General features: G+C 41.7%; 1 protein-coding gene across 2 annotated transcripts; it reads right to left on the bottom strand.

Annotated features, from left to right (window-relative positions):
* Positions 1-436: 436 nt before the first annotated feature.
* Positions 437-19,301, bottom strand: pcp4a (Purkinje cell protein 4a). Of its 2 annotated transcripts, XM_086226252.1 has the most exons (4): positions 19,101-19,291; positions 5,763-5,814; positions 2,436-2,468; positions 437-1,846 (listed from the first exon to the last, which is right to left on the bottom strand). In XM_086226252.1, exons 1-4 carry the CDS (start codon positions 19,173-19,175, stop codon positions 1,716-1,718), a joined length of 291 nt encoding a protein of 96 aa, XP_086082378.1. In that variant the 5' UTR covers positions 19,176-19,291; the 3' UTR covers positions 437-1,715. The 2 variants fall into 2 exon arrangements, with proteins under 2 accessions (XP_086082378.1, XP_086082380.1); XM_086226254.1 differs by lacking the exon at positions 2,436-2,468 and having other exon boundaries at positions 19,101-19,301.
* Positions 19,302-19,659: the final 358 nt, after the last annotated feature.

Raw genomic sequence — 19,659 nt, 5'->3', positions numbered from 1 at the left:
CTCTTCATGTACTGGCATCTTATTTGCCTCTGTGCTCTTATATCAATCAAGACATATCACTCTGCATGACAACTACATATGACATCCATCTCTCACATCCACAACAAATGAAGCATGGTGATAGAGATTTACTCATCACCACAGCTGTCTGTTGGTAAGTTCTATCGCAAATGAAGCTCAGGCGAGCAGAGTTCTTCCCTCTGATCAACAAGAGATATATTACATTAGTACTTCTGTGTGATTCTGAAAATATAAAGTCATACACGGGCGCCTGTCTCGTTGAATAAGTGGCTTTTTATTTTGCAGCTGAGAGCTGAGAATGTTTGTTTTCAGAGATTAGATCAAGATATTTTTCTTCTGTCATGCTGTGAAGTTCAATGATTTACTTCCAGCAGTGGCTCTACAGTGAAGCCTACAGTGTACAGTATAATATCCATCCATCCATCCATTTTCTTCTGCTTATCCTGTTAAGAGTTGTGGGGGGGCTGGAGCCTATCCCAGCAGCTTTTGGGTGAGAGGTGGGGTTCACCCTGGACGGTTCACCAGTCCATCGCAGGGCCAACACATATCGACAGACAAATATTCACACTCATAGCCCACCTAAGGTCAAGGTCAAAGAGTATTCAATTAGCCTAGTCCCCATTTGCAGGGGGAAGCCAGGGTATCTGGAGAGAACCCACGCAGGCACAGGGAGAACATGCAAACTCTACACAGAAAGATCCTGTGCCCGAGCTGGTACTCGAACCCAGTACCTTCTTGCTATGAGGCGGCAGCGCTAACCGCAGCACCACCGTGGGTTTAAATTAATTAAAGAGTGTGATTCTAGACTTACTGTACTTAAGTGCCATAAACTAACTTTTGAGCACTATACAAATGATTTGACAAAACCTTACATTGACAAATCCCATATTTTTCTTTGTAAACTCAACTAAAAACTAAACTCAACGGTCAATTTCATAATGGGACACATAAAATCAACTTGCATGGGTTTCCACTGTCTTTATTTATATGTGTGTGTGTGTGTGTGTGTGTGTGTGTGTGTGTGTGTGTGTGTGTGTGTGTGTGTGTGTGTGTGTGTGTGTGGAGTTCTGTGCAAGCTGGCATGCATGTGTGTGTTTACATGTGTGAGCCAACTGAACACTGACACCACATTGGACAACAGCAAAAGAAACACAATCACATCACAAGTGAAACATCAAGAGTCTCAAGTCTAGAAGAACATACAACTCAAAGAGGTTCTGGTCATCAACACATGATTTGGGGTGGGGGTGCTAGGATATTAACAAACTGGACAGATTGACCTGATTTGGGAAGCACTGGTCATGAATGCTGGAACAGAAAATCTTTCTGATAAATCCTGACCACACTTAATGTCAGTTGTGATGATACTTTGGCTGGGTTCAAGTTGCAGAGGAACTCTGTTTGTCATGTTGTGATAAATGGGTATATTACACTGAATGTGAGTAGATGCAATGATGCAGCTTAAGTCTTGTAGGACAACAAAAGAGCAAAATTATATTTGATATAATTGTTGAAATTGCATCCCAATTTGTATTTACTGTAATAAAGTTAATTATATAGAGACAACCAAAAAGGTATTTTAACCCCCAACCCCATTCCCTACCCTCCCTCTGAGTTCATGACAGTGTAGTTTTTTGACATGCAAAAAAAATCAAGGTCCCCATTAGGGGAGGACGCAGCTGACAATGCTTCCTTTACGGCTTCCTGTCTTGCTTCTTCTTCTGGAATTTCCTGAACTGGGACTGGATTGTTACAGCGGCCTTCTCTGTCTCTGGGTCCTCCATGTCGATGTCAAAGTCCTGGGGGAGGTTGTTCTTTTTTTCATCTGAGAGGAGAAGAGTAAAAGTGATGGTGAGATGATATGATTTATTCGAGATGATGCATTTGAGAATTTGTAAAATGTCTGGGTTTTTTTGGACAATTTAGCTTTTAGCCGGCTCTTTCTGCATCCCACACCGATGGGATGTACAAGGCAAAAAAACATCTTTGTGAGTTCAGGACACCTACTTGTAAGCACTTCAAAATCAAAATTTTGGGACAAGTAGCACTTTCATGTCAGCAAGAGCTCCAAGCTGCTGCGTCCATGCCTTCCGTCATTTACTTTTATGACAGTGAAACATTTACAGTTTTCAAAAACATGATCCCATTATCAGTGCTGGAGTGCCAAACTAATGAGTGAAAGGAGCCATGAGTTAATCAGACTGGGGGTGCAAACATATAAAATGATGACATTGACAGGATGTGGCTTTGAGTATGTTATATGATAAAGAGGCAGTAAGATATGTTGCTATTCATTCACACACTTCTACGAACCATGCAGTACAGTGCTAGCGCTACATGTATGAGTGTGTGGTATTGCTGTGCAAGGGGAGGGCCTGGGCATCAGACATATTGTTTTCAAATGGCCTACTTACATTTAACTGGAGTCTTTTGTTGGCCTTGATGCCCTGGATGACACATGACATTGAAAATAAATTCATATTTCATGATTGCACAAGCCATATGCCCCCCTACACACACCCACACACACAACCCCCCCCCCCCCCCACACACACACACACACACACTTTCCTTCTCCACAATTATACCTGCTCCACAGGGTGGATGCCCTTTACACCACAGATGGCATTAGAAGCTCAGCACATCACACTTCCAGTAATGTGTTGTTTTGCCCCTGCATGAATGACTCAAAATGCCACAATGCATAATGGGATTCCTTGTGAAAGGTCACGTTCAAATTGGCTCCTGTAAGATTTAAAGCAACCTAAGAGTATATGGACAGTGATTGATGATGGACTCATTTAGAGAGCATGAGCAAGGAAAGCTGTTGAAGCCAACAATACTGTAACTGTGAGAAGTCAAATATCATTCTCTGCACAGTAGGGATGCACTACATTCACACTTATTTCAATATTTTTAAAAATATGACTTTAAAAAGAATAACAGACTATTTAGTCTAGAGTAGCTTTAATTGTTGGTATTTTTTATCAAGTTTGGAGAATTCAAGTTCTGAGAATTGTTCACTCACCTCAAGTTAGAGTGAGCAAGGGGGGGAAAAATATTGCTGGCTTGTGAGGGATCAGAGTAATGTTCCACATCTTTTCCCCCACATTCAAATAGATCATAATTATGTATCAGTAAAGATCATAGAGAGCAGGCAGCTGTGTGTGTGGAGAACACCTTCGATGTTAATGGCATGAGAACACTGAGTCTCCTGTTTCCACGCTTTTTGTTGGATTCAATGAAGCTGTCTAAAATCCCTCCTAGTCACTGCTGAGAAGTAGCACCACACCTCAACATCTGAAGAAGTTTGAATCAATCTCAGCATGGGCTCCTCACGGTGTTGTGAGCAGCCAAAGATAGAGAAGAGAGTTGACAGGGGTCTCCAGGCACATCAGGATTGTCTGGCTGCTGAATTTGGCTTTGAAGCATTTAGCAGTGAAAAGCTGCATGAGAGGAGAGGGTGGATTAAACTCCATGTTTGTACTGTGTTTTCTGGTACTTGCTGCCATGAAGCCTGATTTTGTGAATTTGAAAAACAGATTAAGGGTGTCCACTTGGTGGAACATTGGAAAGAATCACAACTCAACCAGATGTATTTGTGGTCAAATATCAGCTTTTTTTCCCCAAGCTTTGTTAGCTGCTGTTTATTGTGCGAGGTGGAGAGGAAGCGTCATAATACTTCAAAATCATCTCCTCTGAGTTGAAATCAGGAACAAAGCACTAAGCTTCAGTAGAAACACATTCCTCTGTATGACAGTTTTGCACTTATAAACATTTATGGATTTAAAGGGATCCTGCCAAGTTCTGCAAGATTGTTACTGTGTATGGACTCCAGGGATTAAATTACATTATTGCACCAACAATACCATAGCCCAATTTGCAAAGTAGGTTTTCCTCTGGATTCTGTCTGTCACATAACCACGGTGGCATTATGTTGTTTCTTATGTAAAAGTAGAAAAGAATTGTAGATTAATCAACCCCTCTGTTGTGCTCTGTGGTTCTACTGTGAAATCAGTTGACATTAAGTGAGTTTGATATGAGATAACTGTGAATAGAACACACACACATACATTAGACAGATGAGCATACCCATAACTGACTTTGAGTTATAATTAGTGTCAAATATTAGTTCTCTAGTCTATAATACGGAATCTTTTATTTATTGACACAAGCTGGCACTTTGGTGTTTTGGCCCTAAATGAAATTGGAAGGAGTGGTGATTGGCTTTCATCACTGCTAAAATTGTCCACCTCACCCACGTAAAGAAGTCACAGTCCTCACTTTAACTCATTTTGAGGTTTGTAAAAGTGTTTCTGACAGATTTTGTTGACCTACCAGGAGGAATAAATCACAGTGTAAAATAGCATGACATGTCAAATTTTGTTGCACAGTGCTTGTATTCTGCAATGACCATAAAGGTTTATTCAGTTACATTTCCTGTTGCCACCAGGTGGTATTATGACTAATCTGCCTCAAAATTTGAGGGATTCTTCCTCATTCCATACAACATCCCTCCACCAGGTTTGGGAAAAGTGGTCCAGTAGTTTTTTGTGTAATCCTACTGACAGACAAATGCACTCCCTGGCATAGATAGTAAAGGGAGGAATATATTTATGGTGATGTATTTACATCAAAAGGCTATTAGTACTACTAATAAAGCCATGATATTTTGATTATACTACATGTTATTCTGCGTCTGACCTTTATTGATAGGGTTGAAAAGGAAAAACAGCACTCATTTGTGGATGAGATTTAGCTGATATGGATCAATAAGCAATTCAATTCAATTCCATTTCTATTCAGAATCAGACAATCCCTCATTGTCATGATCCTTGTCCTGTATTCCTGTTTTTAGTTAGTGTCCTGTCTTCCTGTGCTTCTTCCCATTTTACCTCATGTGTCTCACCTGTGTTGATTGCACCACCTGTGTCTCTTTTCCCCCAGCCTATTTAACCTCAGTGTTTCCCACTGTTTCTGGTCAGTTAAGTGTTAGTGTCTGTGGATGTCTTAGTTTCCTGCTCATGTTTTCTCCCTCGTCTTCCCAGCTCCTCCATGTTCCCATTTAAGTTTTTAGTCTGGTTTGATCTCGGTTTTGTTGCTACTTTGTACATGTCTGGGACTTAGGCCTGTTGACCCCTTTGTTTGCAACCTTGTATTTTCCCTTCGGTTGGTGCTTTGAGGTTCCTGTGTTGTTACTTTGTCTTTTGATGATTAAATACCTTTTGGTTGAACCTCTGCTGTCTGCATTTGGGTCCTATTTCCCCACCAACTTACCCTGACAAACATGATTTAACACTATAGGAGGGACAGCAATCATGATGATACAGCAAATCATTTCTCCTGAATTTAAAGAGACACAATTCACCAAAAATACACCATGACAGCTGTAGCTGACGAAAAGACCCAACATACTATAAAAATAATGTATTGAGTCATTACATTGTGCTCATTTCACAGGTAAAACAATTTACAGAAGTGCAATCATCTCTTCAAATGCATTCAGCAAAGAGGAGCTATCAAGTAGGTGGGCAGCAGCGGATTTTAAGTTGCAGTTTGAAGACTGAATGTATGGTGAGCTGCAAAATTGAGTGGAACTCAAATGATGGAAAACTGACTAGAATTAGACATTTTGTATGGGAAAATACGATTAAATAATCCATAAAAAGGCTTGCTATACCTCTGTTACTATATTTGCATGGAGGTACTCTTCATATGTGTGTGAAGGTCAGATGCAGTACCTTGGCCAGCAGATGGTTTGCTGCTTCCAGTCATTGCTCCAGATGCTTGTCTCTGCAAAGACAAAACCAAAAGGAAAACAAGTTCATCTGGAAGATTAAAAAGAAACTTCACCAAGTGTATTTTTGTCTTTCAAGTACTCACTAACTTTGTCACTCCTGAAAGCAGGAAGAGACAATTGTGTTTTTTATCATCCAGTACTATCCACGTCATCTTTATCCAGCCGTATGCTGAGTAATCCACAAACACTGATATGAGCTAAAATCAAGCAAACTATAACACTTCTGTTCAGTACTACAACTAACGAGTTGTAGTAGCTGTAGCTGTTGCTAAATAAAGTGGCGAACTCTGCATTCTGGAGTCGCAAAAGTAATGTAAGAGAGAAAAGACATAGAGCTCTGGACACCTACTTGTTAACATACTTTTGGGATGAAGCTTTACCATAAAACCATATGTTGCCATGGGAATTGAAAAAAAAATCCTCCTTTTTTTTTATACTCTTTGACTGTTTAGCATCATGAGCCTGTCTCGCAGCTACTTTCACATTTGTTTTAATCCCCATAGTAAAGAGTTATCCACACACTAAACCAGTCATCATGAACATGCTCAGGACAGTCTGCTGCACCCTCAGATGATATCTGTTGATCAGCAGTCCATGTTTCTGCAGCAACAGCAACTCACCCTCCACCTGCTCTAACAGCTCCTAAAATTCTTCCCTGACAGACCAGTGCTGCTCTGCTACACGCAGGAAGCACTCAGCTCTGACAATAAGACATCAGAGCATCTGGGTTAGGTTTGCTGCAGCTGCTGCATTCACATCAAATTAGTTTATTTACAGAACACAGCACATTTTTCCACACATGACTTTACAACTGTCTTTGGTTTCTAAGATTAGTTTGTTCTCAAAGCAAGGGTTTGGTTGATTTGATGTAGAGCTCACTTTATTTACTGATAGATTTATCTCAGTTATTAATCCTGGTCTTCCACTGATTTTCCAGAGTCAAAACAGTTTTGATGAATATGAGTCAGCAGCTAACAAAGCAAAAAGGACTAGAAATACTGCAAAGTAATTCCATACCTATATGATGTGTACCTGGCTGGCTCAGTCTATTTCAAACACCAAAATCCTGCCAAGTTGTTCCTGAGATATTATGGTAATAATCATGGACATACATATAGACGGTTGGACAACCCAAAAACATAATGCAGTGGGCCACAATTGTGGTCAGTGCTGACATACCAATGCGAGAGAGAACCTGGATTGGTAGTGATCAGCTGCTTTAATGTTTATGTGAAGAAATCAAAGTGAGTCAGCGCAGTTGGGATTCCTGACAACATGCTGACTTGCATTTGCTTAACTGTGCTGCATCTTAATACATTACACCTCCACCCACAGGACACAGGTATGCCAGCCTGAGCGAATGTCCCTGAGCTGAAGAACAACAGATCAACTGTTTCAGACTAGTTGGGAGACAATATAAGCAATACTAAGAAATCAAGACAAATGCACTAAGATGGAAACGATAACCAGCTCACAACTCTGTCCCTGCCATTCTCTCTCTATCTCACAGCCTAACACCTTAGCTTCCTTGTGTGACCACAACCACATCCACATATGCCATGAGTTAATAATATGAAGCACTTAAACTTCTTACATATTGAGTAAATTCGGCTATAAAATATTCACAAACTTCATAGGAGGCTAAATAAATCTTCCTGATCACACTAAGAGGTGTAGATGCTATTTGTGTCCGGGTTGTGATAAAAGAAGCATTATTTTTATCTCCACCTGTGACAAAAAAAAGTATATTGAGAATAAGCCTGAGATAGAACATCAAGTGGTCCGTAACTACCCACTGCTGACACAATGAAACATAATTGTACAGAATCCTCAAGCTCCCAGTCTGAATATTATTTATATTTTTGTATTTAGTAAATCACTGTAGTATTCCTTTTATGCCTTTCTTATTATCCATACCAATTTGTTTCTATATTTCTCATATGTACCTTGTGCCTCCTTTTTCCTTAATTAAAAAAACAAAAACATTGATTTAAATATTTCTTCTTGCCGATATTTAATAGTCTTCTATTCACCCTTGTTTGTCCATAGCATTTTTCCTGGTAACACTTCTAAATGAATTCTTTTCATACAAACCCATTAATAAAATCATGAATTAAACATAAGCTATATTAATGTCATTTACATACCCTCCATTTCCATTCTTTTTTAAGTCATCTTTCAGTGCCTCCTACAGTGTGCTTCTCAAGATCTGTTCCTTATTCATTTTTCTGAGGTTAATTCTGGATTGTTACAATTATAAGTTTTGTAGAACGTAAAAACAGTCTACACCATTTGCCAGGGGCTGCACGGTGGTGCAGTGGTTAGCACTGTGGCCTCATAGCAAGAAGGTTCCGGGTTCAAGTCCCGGCTCAGGCGTGGGATCTTTCTGTGTGGAGTTTGCATGTTCTCCCCGTGCCTGCGTGGGTTCTCTCCAGGTACTCCGGCTTCCTCCCACCGTCCAAAAACATGCAATTGGGGACTAGGCTGATTGGATTCTCTAAATTGACCGTAGGTATGAATGTGAGTGTGAATGGTTGTTCGTCTCTGTATGTTGGCCCTGCGATGGACTGGTGACCTGTCCAGGGTGAACCCCGCCTCTCGCCCGTAGATGCTGGGATACGCTCCAGCCCCCCCCCCCCCCCCCCCCCGCGACCCTTACTAGTAAGGAAGAAGCGGAAGACGACGATGGACGACGACCGTTTGCCATCATCATTTAAAACAAATGACTAAAAAGGAAGAATAGGTCTAGAGAGGAAGCTGTATAGTTTATCACGGCTGAATATTTCTCCCAAACAGGCACTGCTAATTGATCACAAGGTTTTTTTTTTCCTACATAAATATGACATTTTCAGTCTTTATTGAGCTATATGTTGCATTTTTATTTTCAGCATTGCTTTTTATTGTTGAGTCAGAACATTCCCACTGTATGTTATCAAAAGCAATGCTACACATGCACACACGCACGCACGCACACACACACACACAGAAACTAAGATGCTAAGATGATATATATAAGAAGTTCTATGTCTGTTTCATGGCCAGAAAGCCCTAAACACACCTGATCTGTCCAAAAATACCTAGCAAATAATAATCATTGTAATCACTTGGAGCAGCTAAACTCATCATGTCAACTGTACAATATCTGAATGTAACCAGACAATACATCACTATTTATGTAGTTTTTCCTCTCTCATTGTATGATATAGGGGTGCTCCAACTTAGGCAAAATCAAATATCACAATATTTTTGACCAAGTACCTCAATATGGGTACTGTGGTCCTAATGTAGTGATGTCTATTGGTTCTTTCACAAAATATTAACACAATGAAATATTTGATAGCGGCACAGTGATGCATTGGTTAGCACTGTTGCCTCACAGTAAGAGGGTTCCAGGTTCGAGCCCCGGCTCAAGCACGGGGTCTTTCTGTGTGGAGTTTGCATGTTCTCCCTGTGCCTGTGTGGGTTCCCTCCAGGTACTCAGGCTTCCTCCCACAGTCCAAAGACATGCAAGAGGGAACGAGGTTAATCAGATACACTAAATTGACCGTAGGTGTGGCTGTGAGAGTGAATGGCTGTCTGTCTATACAGTATATGTTGGCCCTGTGATGGACTGGCGACCCGCTGGGATAGGCTCCAGCCCCCCAAGTGACCCTTAACATGATAAGATGGTAGAAAATGGATCTGTCATCACCCTTTCCCTGTATTGATTTGTCATACACACACAGAGACACTAGGATCTACTCATCACTGCTTGCAGCTTTAATTTGAGCCTGAGCACAAAAGTCAAGGGGCTGAGAGTTCACCTTGGCCAGAGGCATACACTATTTGAGTGCCTTCTACTTAAAAAAGCAAAAATAACAGCTGACAGTTAACAAAATGGATGGCCCTACTGATGAAAAATGTCTCAAGGCTTTTTTTTTTTTTTTAACAGTGAACTAATCACATATTGGTAGGCCTAAAGTAGGATGAGCAGTGATGCGGTCCACTTGCTGAGGTACAAAGTGATGCCAACACTGACCAGCAATGGAGGACCCAGGCGCTACGGGAGCTTTTTCTAATTTAGCACAGTTTTAGAGCACAATTAGAAATCCTGTGTCAAAAAATTTGAAGCACTTCAAAGAAGGATAATTGTAGAATCATTAAAGTGAAATAGCCTGTTACGTAAACGTGCCTCACTGGAATGAGATTTAGAGGGTGATTTGACAGATAAGATTTAGTCACGCAAAGCCTCTCACCAATGTTCGTCTGGACTCTACAACACACAGGCAGAGGACCCCTTTTAATCTACATTTAAACAGCCAATTGAGATCTATAAGTTTTTTAAACCAATTTTTGGAGGAGGGTTTGCTTGGGAGATGTTTGACATAATGAAAGACATATTCATGTGTTAATCGTACTAAACTGCATTTTACATAAAAAACAAAGTAGTCAGCTGTGGGTTAAACACAGGTGCGTCATTAGACCTGGGCATTTGGGGATATAGCCCCAGATCTCTGTGCCTTACAAATATAGGCCTACATATAATAAATTGCCTAATGATGAAATTACCAGCAGCCACAATTGCAGCATGTTACTAATGCTGACCTGAGCTGGCTTTCCTTATGGAGTTTGAATAATTTGTTGCCAGGTTAAATTAGGCCAAACAAACAAGTGGTGTGGTAATCAAATTTCTATTTGTTACCTCTGATGTCCACCATGTCCTGGTTGGTATTCAGAGAGAAGAGCTGAGAAGTGTGGGCTGCTAATCTGACCAGTTCCTCCTTGTGTCTGACTAAGTAAATTTAAAGAAATTCCCTGAATAACATTAGATTGTATGCACACATTTTCAGCTCAGCTTGATCTGGCAGAAAAGCAAAGCAGACCTAGTGAAGTCAGAGGATTGTTATGACAGCATTTTGACATTCATCTAACGAAATACAGACACATTTTCATTTCAAAATAGATCCATCCATCCATCCATCCATCCATTTTCTACCACTTATCCACTTGAACCCGGAACCAGCTTGCTGTGAGACGACAGTGCTTAACCCCTGCACCATACAGTGTGAGCACCAGTCGTGAGCTTTGTGTTTATATCTTAAAATATCTAATTGCACAGTGTGAATTGGAATTAAACTAAAACATTTCAAAAATTGTCTAATATATGCAAAGCATCTTGCTTGTTTCTTTCAATGATCACAAAAAACACCACACTGGTGTGTGGGTTGGTGTGGACATGGAGGGGACTAGTAAAATAAATAAATTACCTTCCCTGTGTGTGGGAGGCTATTTTTGGTTCTATGGCGCCTCCAGTTCCCCAGAGAGACTCCATGCTGCACTCAGGATCTATTAACAATTTAACTAGGAGACAGCAAAACTAGGTCACAGACAGCTCATCCCCACACCATTACAAGGTCTGGCTGCTTCCCCACTCCCTGACTGAAAACAGGGGTGTCAACATGGGGGAGAGACACAGCTGAGGTGTGATTGACTGAACAAGCAGCATGATGCCCAAGTAATCAATACATACACCCTTCTTTCAGGGATAAAATTGATCTAATCATGTTATTTAAACACAGATCAACAACAGCCTTATATGTTTAACAAGGACATTTCAGATGTCTAAAGACATATGTTTGGAATGAGCATCTTTCTAAAGTGACTGTTTTTGTTTGGTGTCAATCTGGGATTCGTTCAGGTGGCAGTGGCTCTTTTATGGTGCCTTTCCACTCTTTTCAGCCACGAGATCCAGTCCCAGACTTCCCAGACCTAGTCAGGGATTTCATCAGGCTCCCATCAAGGCTCCAATCCCAGCACGGGGCACTTTGTTGACCATACTCCAAATACAGGGAATTCATCTGTCCCAATCGTGTCCAGTTGGTCCAGGCCATCCCTCTATTTTTATCGTGATTCTGATTTATTTTGCATTTGGTGCAGGTACATGTGTAGTTCTGTCACTTATTCTTAGTATGCCAAATATGCCCGAGAGTTGGAGATCTCAGGGTCAGAATGAGTCTCTGAGTAGAGTTGATCTATCAACCAGTCACCAGCATTACTCCATAAGGTGGCCAACATTACTGTAAACAGCTGCAAAAATATATCTATATGCTCAAACACAACATTTACAAGGGGGAAAAGTTTTTATTGGCTATAATTCAATTCACTGGACTTTTATTTTGATGTTTGGACACTTCCGGTCTGTCATTGATGTAAATATTTTGTTTGAGATCAAAATCAAAAAGAGAGATTTTGTAATAATCAAAGTTGACCGTTATTTATTTTGGTTTCCTCGTTTTTTTTGTTTTCTATTTTACTGATTTGTATTTTTTTTACTATTTTACTTTACTAATCATCATTTTTGAACTTTTTTAACATTCATTAACTAATTTCCTAATCACCATTTGAGTCTGGATCTCAATCACTTATCAGTCAAACTCTACAAAGGGAGTTTTAAGGTACACCCATCTCAACTTGTGGTCTGTTTTACAATGATCAGCATCTTCTAACAATCTTAATCTCGTTAATTTAAGAAAAAGGGCTCCAGCCCATTTTGGATGATGAAATAAATGACTTTGGAAAACAGTCCCAACTCTCAACATGATTAAAGTATGAAGCAGGTTAACACTTACATGTCAATGCATTGATTGAAAGACAGGCTTTCAGAAAAACTCTCAAACACAAAGATTTCATAGTGATGACTAAGGTATTGCAGTTTAATTATAGATCTGCCACCCTCCTACCAACAATATATAAAGTAATTGATCACTATGAAAATGATTTTATATCCAGAAGACAGTTCAAATTCCACAAAACAAATGTCACACAACATATAAACACAGTGTGCTGCAATTAACCTAAGCATAATTATAGACATGTTACAGGGAGAACATATTTTTAGCGGCTCTGAGCAGAGCTATTAGCATGAAATGAGGCAGTGATGCTAATAGGACAGGAACACTGCCCTGTCAAATACCTGAACATGGGTGAAAGCTTTTATTCCATTATATTGGGGCTCCTTAACTCCTCTCGACATGGAGGAGCAGCGACTCTACTCTGAGCACCTCCCAAATGACTGAGCTTCTCACCCTGTCTCTAAGGAAGAGCCCAGCCACCCTGCAGAGGAAACTCATTTTGGCCACTTGTATTTGCAATCTTGTTCTTTTGGTCATTAGGGTTGGAATGTAGACTGACTGGTAAATCGAGAGCCTCGCCTTTTGACAAAGCTCCCTCTTCACCGCCCCACCGCCCTTATCCACCTGTCCATCTCCCGCTCGATCCTACCCTCACTCATGAACAAGACCCCTTAAACTCCTCCACCTGAGGCAGACAACACCCCCCCCCCCCCCCCCCAACCTGGAGTGGGCAAACCACCCTTTTCCGGCTGAGGACCATGGCCACAGACTTGGAGGTGCTGATTCTCATCCCTGCTGTTTCACATTCGGCTGCGAACTGTTCCAGCAAGAGGTCATGGCCTGATGGAGCTAAGAGGACCATCACCGCACATCATCACATCATCCGCAAAAGCAGAGACGACATCCTCCCGCCACCGAACATGACCCCCTCCACGACCCAGCTACGCCTTTGTCACTGGTTCTGTCCATAAAGGTTATGAACAGAACCAGTGACAAAGGGAAGCCTTGGTGGAGTCCAACTCAGCAGGAGTGTGATTCCCAAAAGTTGGAACACACCCTCTGGTCCCCTTTCTTAAAGATGGGGACCACCACCCCGGTCTGCCACTCCAAAGGCACCGCCCCCGACGTCCATGCAATGTTGCAGAGACGTGTCAGCCAAGACAGCCCCACAACATCCAGAGCCTTGAGCCTTGAGATACCCAGGGTACCCAGTTCTTCCACCATGGAGTTGCTTAACTGCCTCGGTGACTTTTGCCACAGAGATTGGATGACCACCACGGGGATTACCACCACGACCGGCCCGAGCAGCCTTACGGCCACCCCTCACAACAGCCATGTCAGCAATGGCAGATTGGAACGCGACTCAATGTCCAAGCTCTGCCGGAGGTGGGAGTTCAAGATCATTCTGACAGGTTCTTCCGCCAGGCATTCCCAGCAAAACATCACTACTGGTTTGGGCCTGCCAGGTCTGCGTGGTGTCCTCCCCTGCCACCTGATCCAACTCACCACCAGTTGGTGATCAGTTGTCAGCTCAGCTCCTCTCTTCACCCGAGTGTCCAGAACATGCGGTCGCAGGTCAGATGATATGACGATAAAATCGATCATAGACCTACAACCTAGAATGTCCTTGTGCCACGTGCACTGGTGGGCATCCTTATGTTCAAACATGATATTAATTATGGACATACTGTGACATACACAGATGTCCAATTACTGCACACCACTCTGGTTCAGGTTGGGCCTGCCGTTCCTCCCAATCACGCCCTTCCAGGTCACATTGTCGTTGCCCACATGAGCGTTGAAGTCCCCCAGTAGGACAATGGAGTCCCCAGTCGGGGCACCATCCAGAACCCTTCCCAAGGACTCCAAAAAGGGTGGGTGCCCTGAACTGCTGTTTGGCGCATAAGCGCAGACAACAGTCAGGACCCGTTCCCCGACCGGAAGGCGCAGGGAAGCAACCCTTTCGTCCACTGGGGTAAACCCCAATGTACAGGCAGAGAGTCTGGGGGTAATCAGAACAACTCCAGCGAAGGAGAGAGTCCAACCCCTCTTAAGGACTTGGGTTCCGGACCCGGAGCTATGTGTCGAGGTGAGGCCAACTATATCTAGTTGATGACGCTCAACCTCTTCCCCCAGCTCCAGCTCCTTCCTGGCCAGAGAGGTAACATTCCATGTCCCAAAAGCCAGCATCCATGTCTGGGGATCAGACAGCCAAGCCCCCCACCTTGGACTGCTGTCCAAACCACATTGCACTGGACCCGTCCGGGTCCTCCTACAGGTGGTGGGTCCATGGGAGGACGTGTCGATGTATCCTTTTCAGGCTAGGCCTGGCCGGACCCCATGAACTAAGGCCTGGCCACCAGGCCCTCTCCATCGAGCCCCTACCCTGGGCACGTGAAAACGTCTGACAGGTATAGAAACAGACAGGCAATTGCGTTGGTGAGCGCAACATTATCTTAACCTATAGAGATCATTGCCCTGATACAAATAAACTCCACTAAACCCCAATTGCATTGTAGTGCTCATGATATTGTCAAAATTGGAACACTGGGTACAATCAGTTAAAATAATACACAGAAACATGCCAACTAAACCAAGTCAAAAACAACTCTACTAGTGGCCCCAACAGGCTGCACTCAGCCAGCCTCACTCATTGCTCTCAGTGATGGGGAAGAAATCTTTCAGTGATTAAAAATGCGATAATCACAACTTGCTGACAGGCATTCTGCCATCTTTTAACATGGAAAAACACCACGCTTTCTCTCGCCAACTGTCTACTATACATATTAGAATTAATTCCAATACTGCACAAAATTTCAGACCCATATATTTGGTCTTGCTGCCAGATGGAAAAGAAATGTACACACCAGACGGCAGACAGACATGTTTACATGGTTGGCCACTTTGCCCCCTGAGCTACAGGGTGTAGTGTAAATGCATCTCCTAGTCTTAAACGAACTGAAAGAAGGCTACATAGCAAAGCTGGACCTGACATTTCTTGGCAAGTGCACACACAGCTGGCTGGTGCCACTCCACTGAGAGCTATCTAATTAAAGTTTTGTTGAACAACCTGAGGCTTAAACAGAGGGAGTGTAAGTATCCAGACAAGCATGTGAGCCAAACAGCACAGCAGCAGCCACTGTGAATGAATCCTAACATCTGCCACATCACATGGCAGGGCTTAAAGATTTGGAAAAGACAGATCTAAATTTGATTATTTTTGACTAATATTGCATTGATGATATGATTCACAATATTAGCGGGATTCATCATTTTTGTCATTTTCTCATTTTAACCTAAATTCATATTAATATGATAAGTGTAGGCTGTGGTATTTCTGCAGCAGTAAAGCACTTCATGCACTGTAGGATGGTATTTTAATGCACATTTTGTCTTTAGCAAATATTTAATCACCTGCAATTTGAACATTGCCCTATTGACCCTATTGTGTTTTCAATAACTTTTTTTAATATAATGTTGCCTCTGCAATCTCCATAATAGGGAGGCCCAAATCTTGTTTGACATACCCATGCGCATGAGTTGGGGGGGGGGGGGGGCACTGTGTGTGTGTGTGGGGGGGGGGGGGGTGCAGCTGTATGTTATAGCTGTGTTCTCAATAAGGCAATAATGCTTCCTATATTTTACAGTGATTATTAAGTGACATCATATTGAGCCCACTGAAATATAATGTCCTCCTCTCCTAGGTTGAGTGCCAATTAGCCCGATTAGCAGAGAGGCACAATCAAAAACTAGTGTGGGTGTGAACAGAAGAGGGTGGAGTATGATGGAATCTGCCATTGATTTGTATTGAATAATTAATTCCAAGCAACATCCTCTTGTCTCTGCTCTTTACAGCCCCATGAATCCATCACTGACAACAGAGACGCAACAGAATTGCCTGCATTTTTTTTTCTTTGGTGGAATATCTTATTTATAGGACTTGAACTTCTCTCTTTGAGAGAGAAAAGCCTGGAATGGCTGTGAAAAAAGACAAGTCTAGACTAAAGATTTATTACGACTAAGTGGTAAGTTTTGAAGGCAAAGATCAAGATGAAATAGCCCAACTGTTAAATCCTAATATTATTAAATAATGTAGAGGGGTTGGACAGGGCTATTGGACTGGACCAGAGTGGAGCTTTGTCATATGACTACTCTTCACAGGTATCAGACAGGTCAGAGTCAAACCAATGAGTGGAGAGAACCTTTTTTATTTCCAAGACATATAATTAGAGATTTTTACTCCAACTTTTGGCTAAAAAAGGGTTTAAGTGATACTTCACCCCCAAAAAAAATTTTTTTTTACTCACAAATTCTACAGGAGTATGCAGCTGACCCTGGTTCTCTACCTTGTTCCCTGTCTGTCTACTGTTAAATAAAGGTGTCTATGCCAAGAACAAATTATAAAAGGCGATAGGAATGTTGGGGTTATGAAGGTGTTAAATTTTCACTGTGTTACCTCTTTTTATCTCAGAATGCATTATGAGACAACAATGTTTATTTAGCTTTAAGCTAATGGAGACTTGCGTACAGGTAACAACAGTTAAGCAAATTAAAAAAAAAACAACAACAAATCCATCAATTTTCTTCCGCTTATTCCTGTTTAGGGTCTGGAGCCTAACCCAGCAGCTCTCAGGTGTGAGGCGGGGTTCACCCTGGACAGGTCACCAGTCCATCACAGGGCCAACAACCATTCACACTCAGAGTCTTACCTACAGTCAATTTAGAGTATCCAATTAGCCTAGTCCCCAATTGCATGTCTTTGGACGGTGGGAAGAAGCCGGAGTACCCACACAGGCACAGGGAGAACATGCAAACTCCACAAAGACAGATCCCGTGCCTGAGCCTGGACTCAAACCCAGAATCTTCTTGCTGTGAGGCGACAGTGCTAACCACTGCACCACCGTGCCGCCACGACAACAAATCTTTCGGTAAAATTTTCCACAAAAATATGTTTATAAACTGTCCAGTGCATCATCTGGTATAATCCACATTTTCTTTAACCAGTTGTGAGCTCTGTAATCCATAAAAACTTTGATTTGAGCAAAAATCAGACTACAACACTTCCAGTTAAGCGCAAACATGAAAAAATCACAAGCGAGTTCGTTCAACTCAATACACCAGCTGGTCTCACTCCATGCATACCTGCAGTGTTAGTTTTTATCTCGAATTGTAGTTTTAATGGATTTCTGATTGTGTAGCTGGACAAAGAAATTGTTAATGTTACTGTAATATTACCTGCTTGAGAGTTTGTAAACAAATATTTCTGGGATTTTGCTGTTTTGTTTCTGTAGCTGTTGCTGACCATCATTTGCGATTTCAAGCTAAATATCCTAGCTCTTTCTGCATTCTGAAGTCACAAAGAAGTAATGAAGGAGGAAAAACACAAATAGGTGCCTTGAGCTCGCAGATATGAGTACTTGAAAGGCAATGGGTCAAATATGGCTTTAAGATTGGATACTGCCTGGCACCAGTACAGTTGTGAAGTGTTTTATTTGACTACATGTTGGTTCCAGTTCTTGAGGGGTGATTTAACCAAGGACCAGGTATTATTGGAACTATGTTCCCCAATGCACAGTGTGAGAATGTTTAATTTCTCTGGTTTGGCAGCAAGCTTTGAATAATTTAATGACTTCTCAGTGTGTTCCTAGCCAGCCAGTCTTTCTTCAATACAGTTCTTACAGGATTCACATAATAATCCTAATCTATATTCCAACACAATCAGAATCATTTTGGCTCAGCACTATCACATGAGCTGGACATTGACTTATGGTGAGCCTCAGTGTGAAATGTCAAAGTTCAATTTCATTAAGTCATATGGTTTATCTCATGGACTGAATCTCCCATCCTGACTTTTGTTCATTGTTCATTTTTGAAGGTTCAGTCACATCTTCATGTCATGAACATTTGCCAGTCACCAAAGCAGGTTATATCAACTGCAATCAAAATTCCATCCAACTATTTTCTACCTGCTTATCCTGTCAGGGGTCGCAGGGGGGCTGGAGTCTACCCCAGCAGCCTTCAGGCGTGAAGCCAGGCACCACCTGGATGCCAATGCATTGCAGGGCCAACACATATAGACAAACAACCATTCACGCCTACCTTTGGACCGTGGGAGTACCCGGAGAGAACCCATGTAGGCAGAGAGCGAACATGCAATTTCCCCACCCACCCTTTGCTCAAACCGCGCTCGAACACAGACCCTCCTTACTGTGAGGCGACAGTACTAACCACTGTACCAACTGTGTGAAGTGAAGATATATATATATATATATATATATATATATATATATATATATATATATATATATATATATATATATATATATATATATTATGATATCTATTATGATATATAAAAATGAAAACGATTACCTAAAGATTTTGCATTTCATATTCCAATATTTTCCTTTTATTTGCTCTTTTCATTCATATTGTATTTGTAGACTAAACTAACTGAAGCATTAAGGAAGATCTAGGCTACATGTTAACAGCAGTGTGGAGCTCTTTGGCACAACGCGACAATTCAAAGTAACTTGAGCGGAGCGGGGTTTTTGTTTGTTTGTTTTGTTTTCAGTCTTTCCCTCTCTGCGGAACTGAACTATTGCGTGATGCTGAAGGACAGATCAGATGTGTTCATGCAGGAGAGTGGAGCTGCGAGGAGCACCTACCTCGCTCATGGCTGTTGTTGAATGGATCCGGTGTGTAGTACGCGCCGGCTTACTCTGTGTCCAGTCCTCCAACATGCTGCGCTTGCTCTCCTGCTGGTTTTATAGACGCAGCAGCCCGGCTCTCCTCTCTATTCATCAGACCAATAGGCTTCTTCCGCTCTACACTGCTGAGACCAACCGCTACAGTCCCAGATATGTTTGCTTTTATGGCAGTTTTGTCATTGTTTCTGATGAAAGCGCAAGCAGCATAAAACACAGTTCATTAGAGGAAAATTTGATGACTTAAATATTCGTTTCCCAAGTGGCTACATTTTATAGAAAGAGAACATCTCAGACAGGCTACCATTTAAGTCCTTTTGCTTTTCTGAATCTGTGTGCAGACAGTGTAATAGAACCAAATATACAGAAGTTGTATGTAAGTTATCTTAATTTATTAATATTTATCATAATTTCACAAATTGTTTGTGAATAGTTTTAATCTGACCTCTTAAACCACCAGTCTTTTCTTCCAAGAATGCGAATTTTTACTCACTTTATTGGAACACTCTATATAAAGGGT

Source organism: Aulostomus chinensis, chromosome 15, assembly GCF_037954235.1.
Source record: "Aulostomus chinensis isolate RoL2024-O1b breed Wild chromosome 15, RoL_Achi_v1.0, whole genome shotgun sequence".
In the NCBI taxonomy this organism is placed as follows: Eukaryota; Metazoa; Chordata; class Actinopteri; order Syngnathiformes; family Aulostomidae; genus Aulostomus; species Aulostomus chinensis.
The sequence above is the reverse complement of the archived record's forward strand: the minus strand, read 5'-3'. Positions and strand labels throughout refer to the sequence as shown.

Coding starts and splice junctions, on each gene's coding strand:
- pcp4a (XM_086226252.1), bottom strand. CDS start 19,175: ATGTTGGAGGACTGGACACAGAGTAAGCCGGCGCGTACTACACACCGG. Junction 5,815..19,100: donor CAACAACAGCCATGAGCGAG/GTAGGTGCTCCT, acceptor TTGTCTTTGCAG/AGACAAGCATCTGGAGCAAT. Junction 1,847..2,435: donor ACAAAAGACTCCAGTTAAAT/GTAAGTAGGCCA, acceptor TTCTCCTCTCAG/ATGAAAAAAAGAACAACCTC.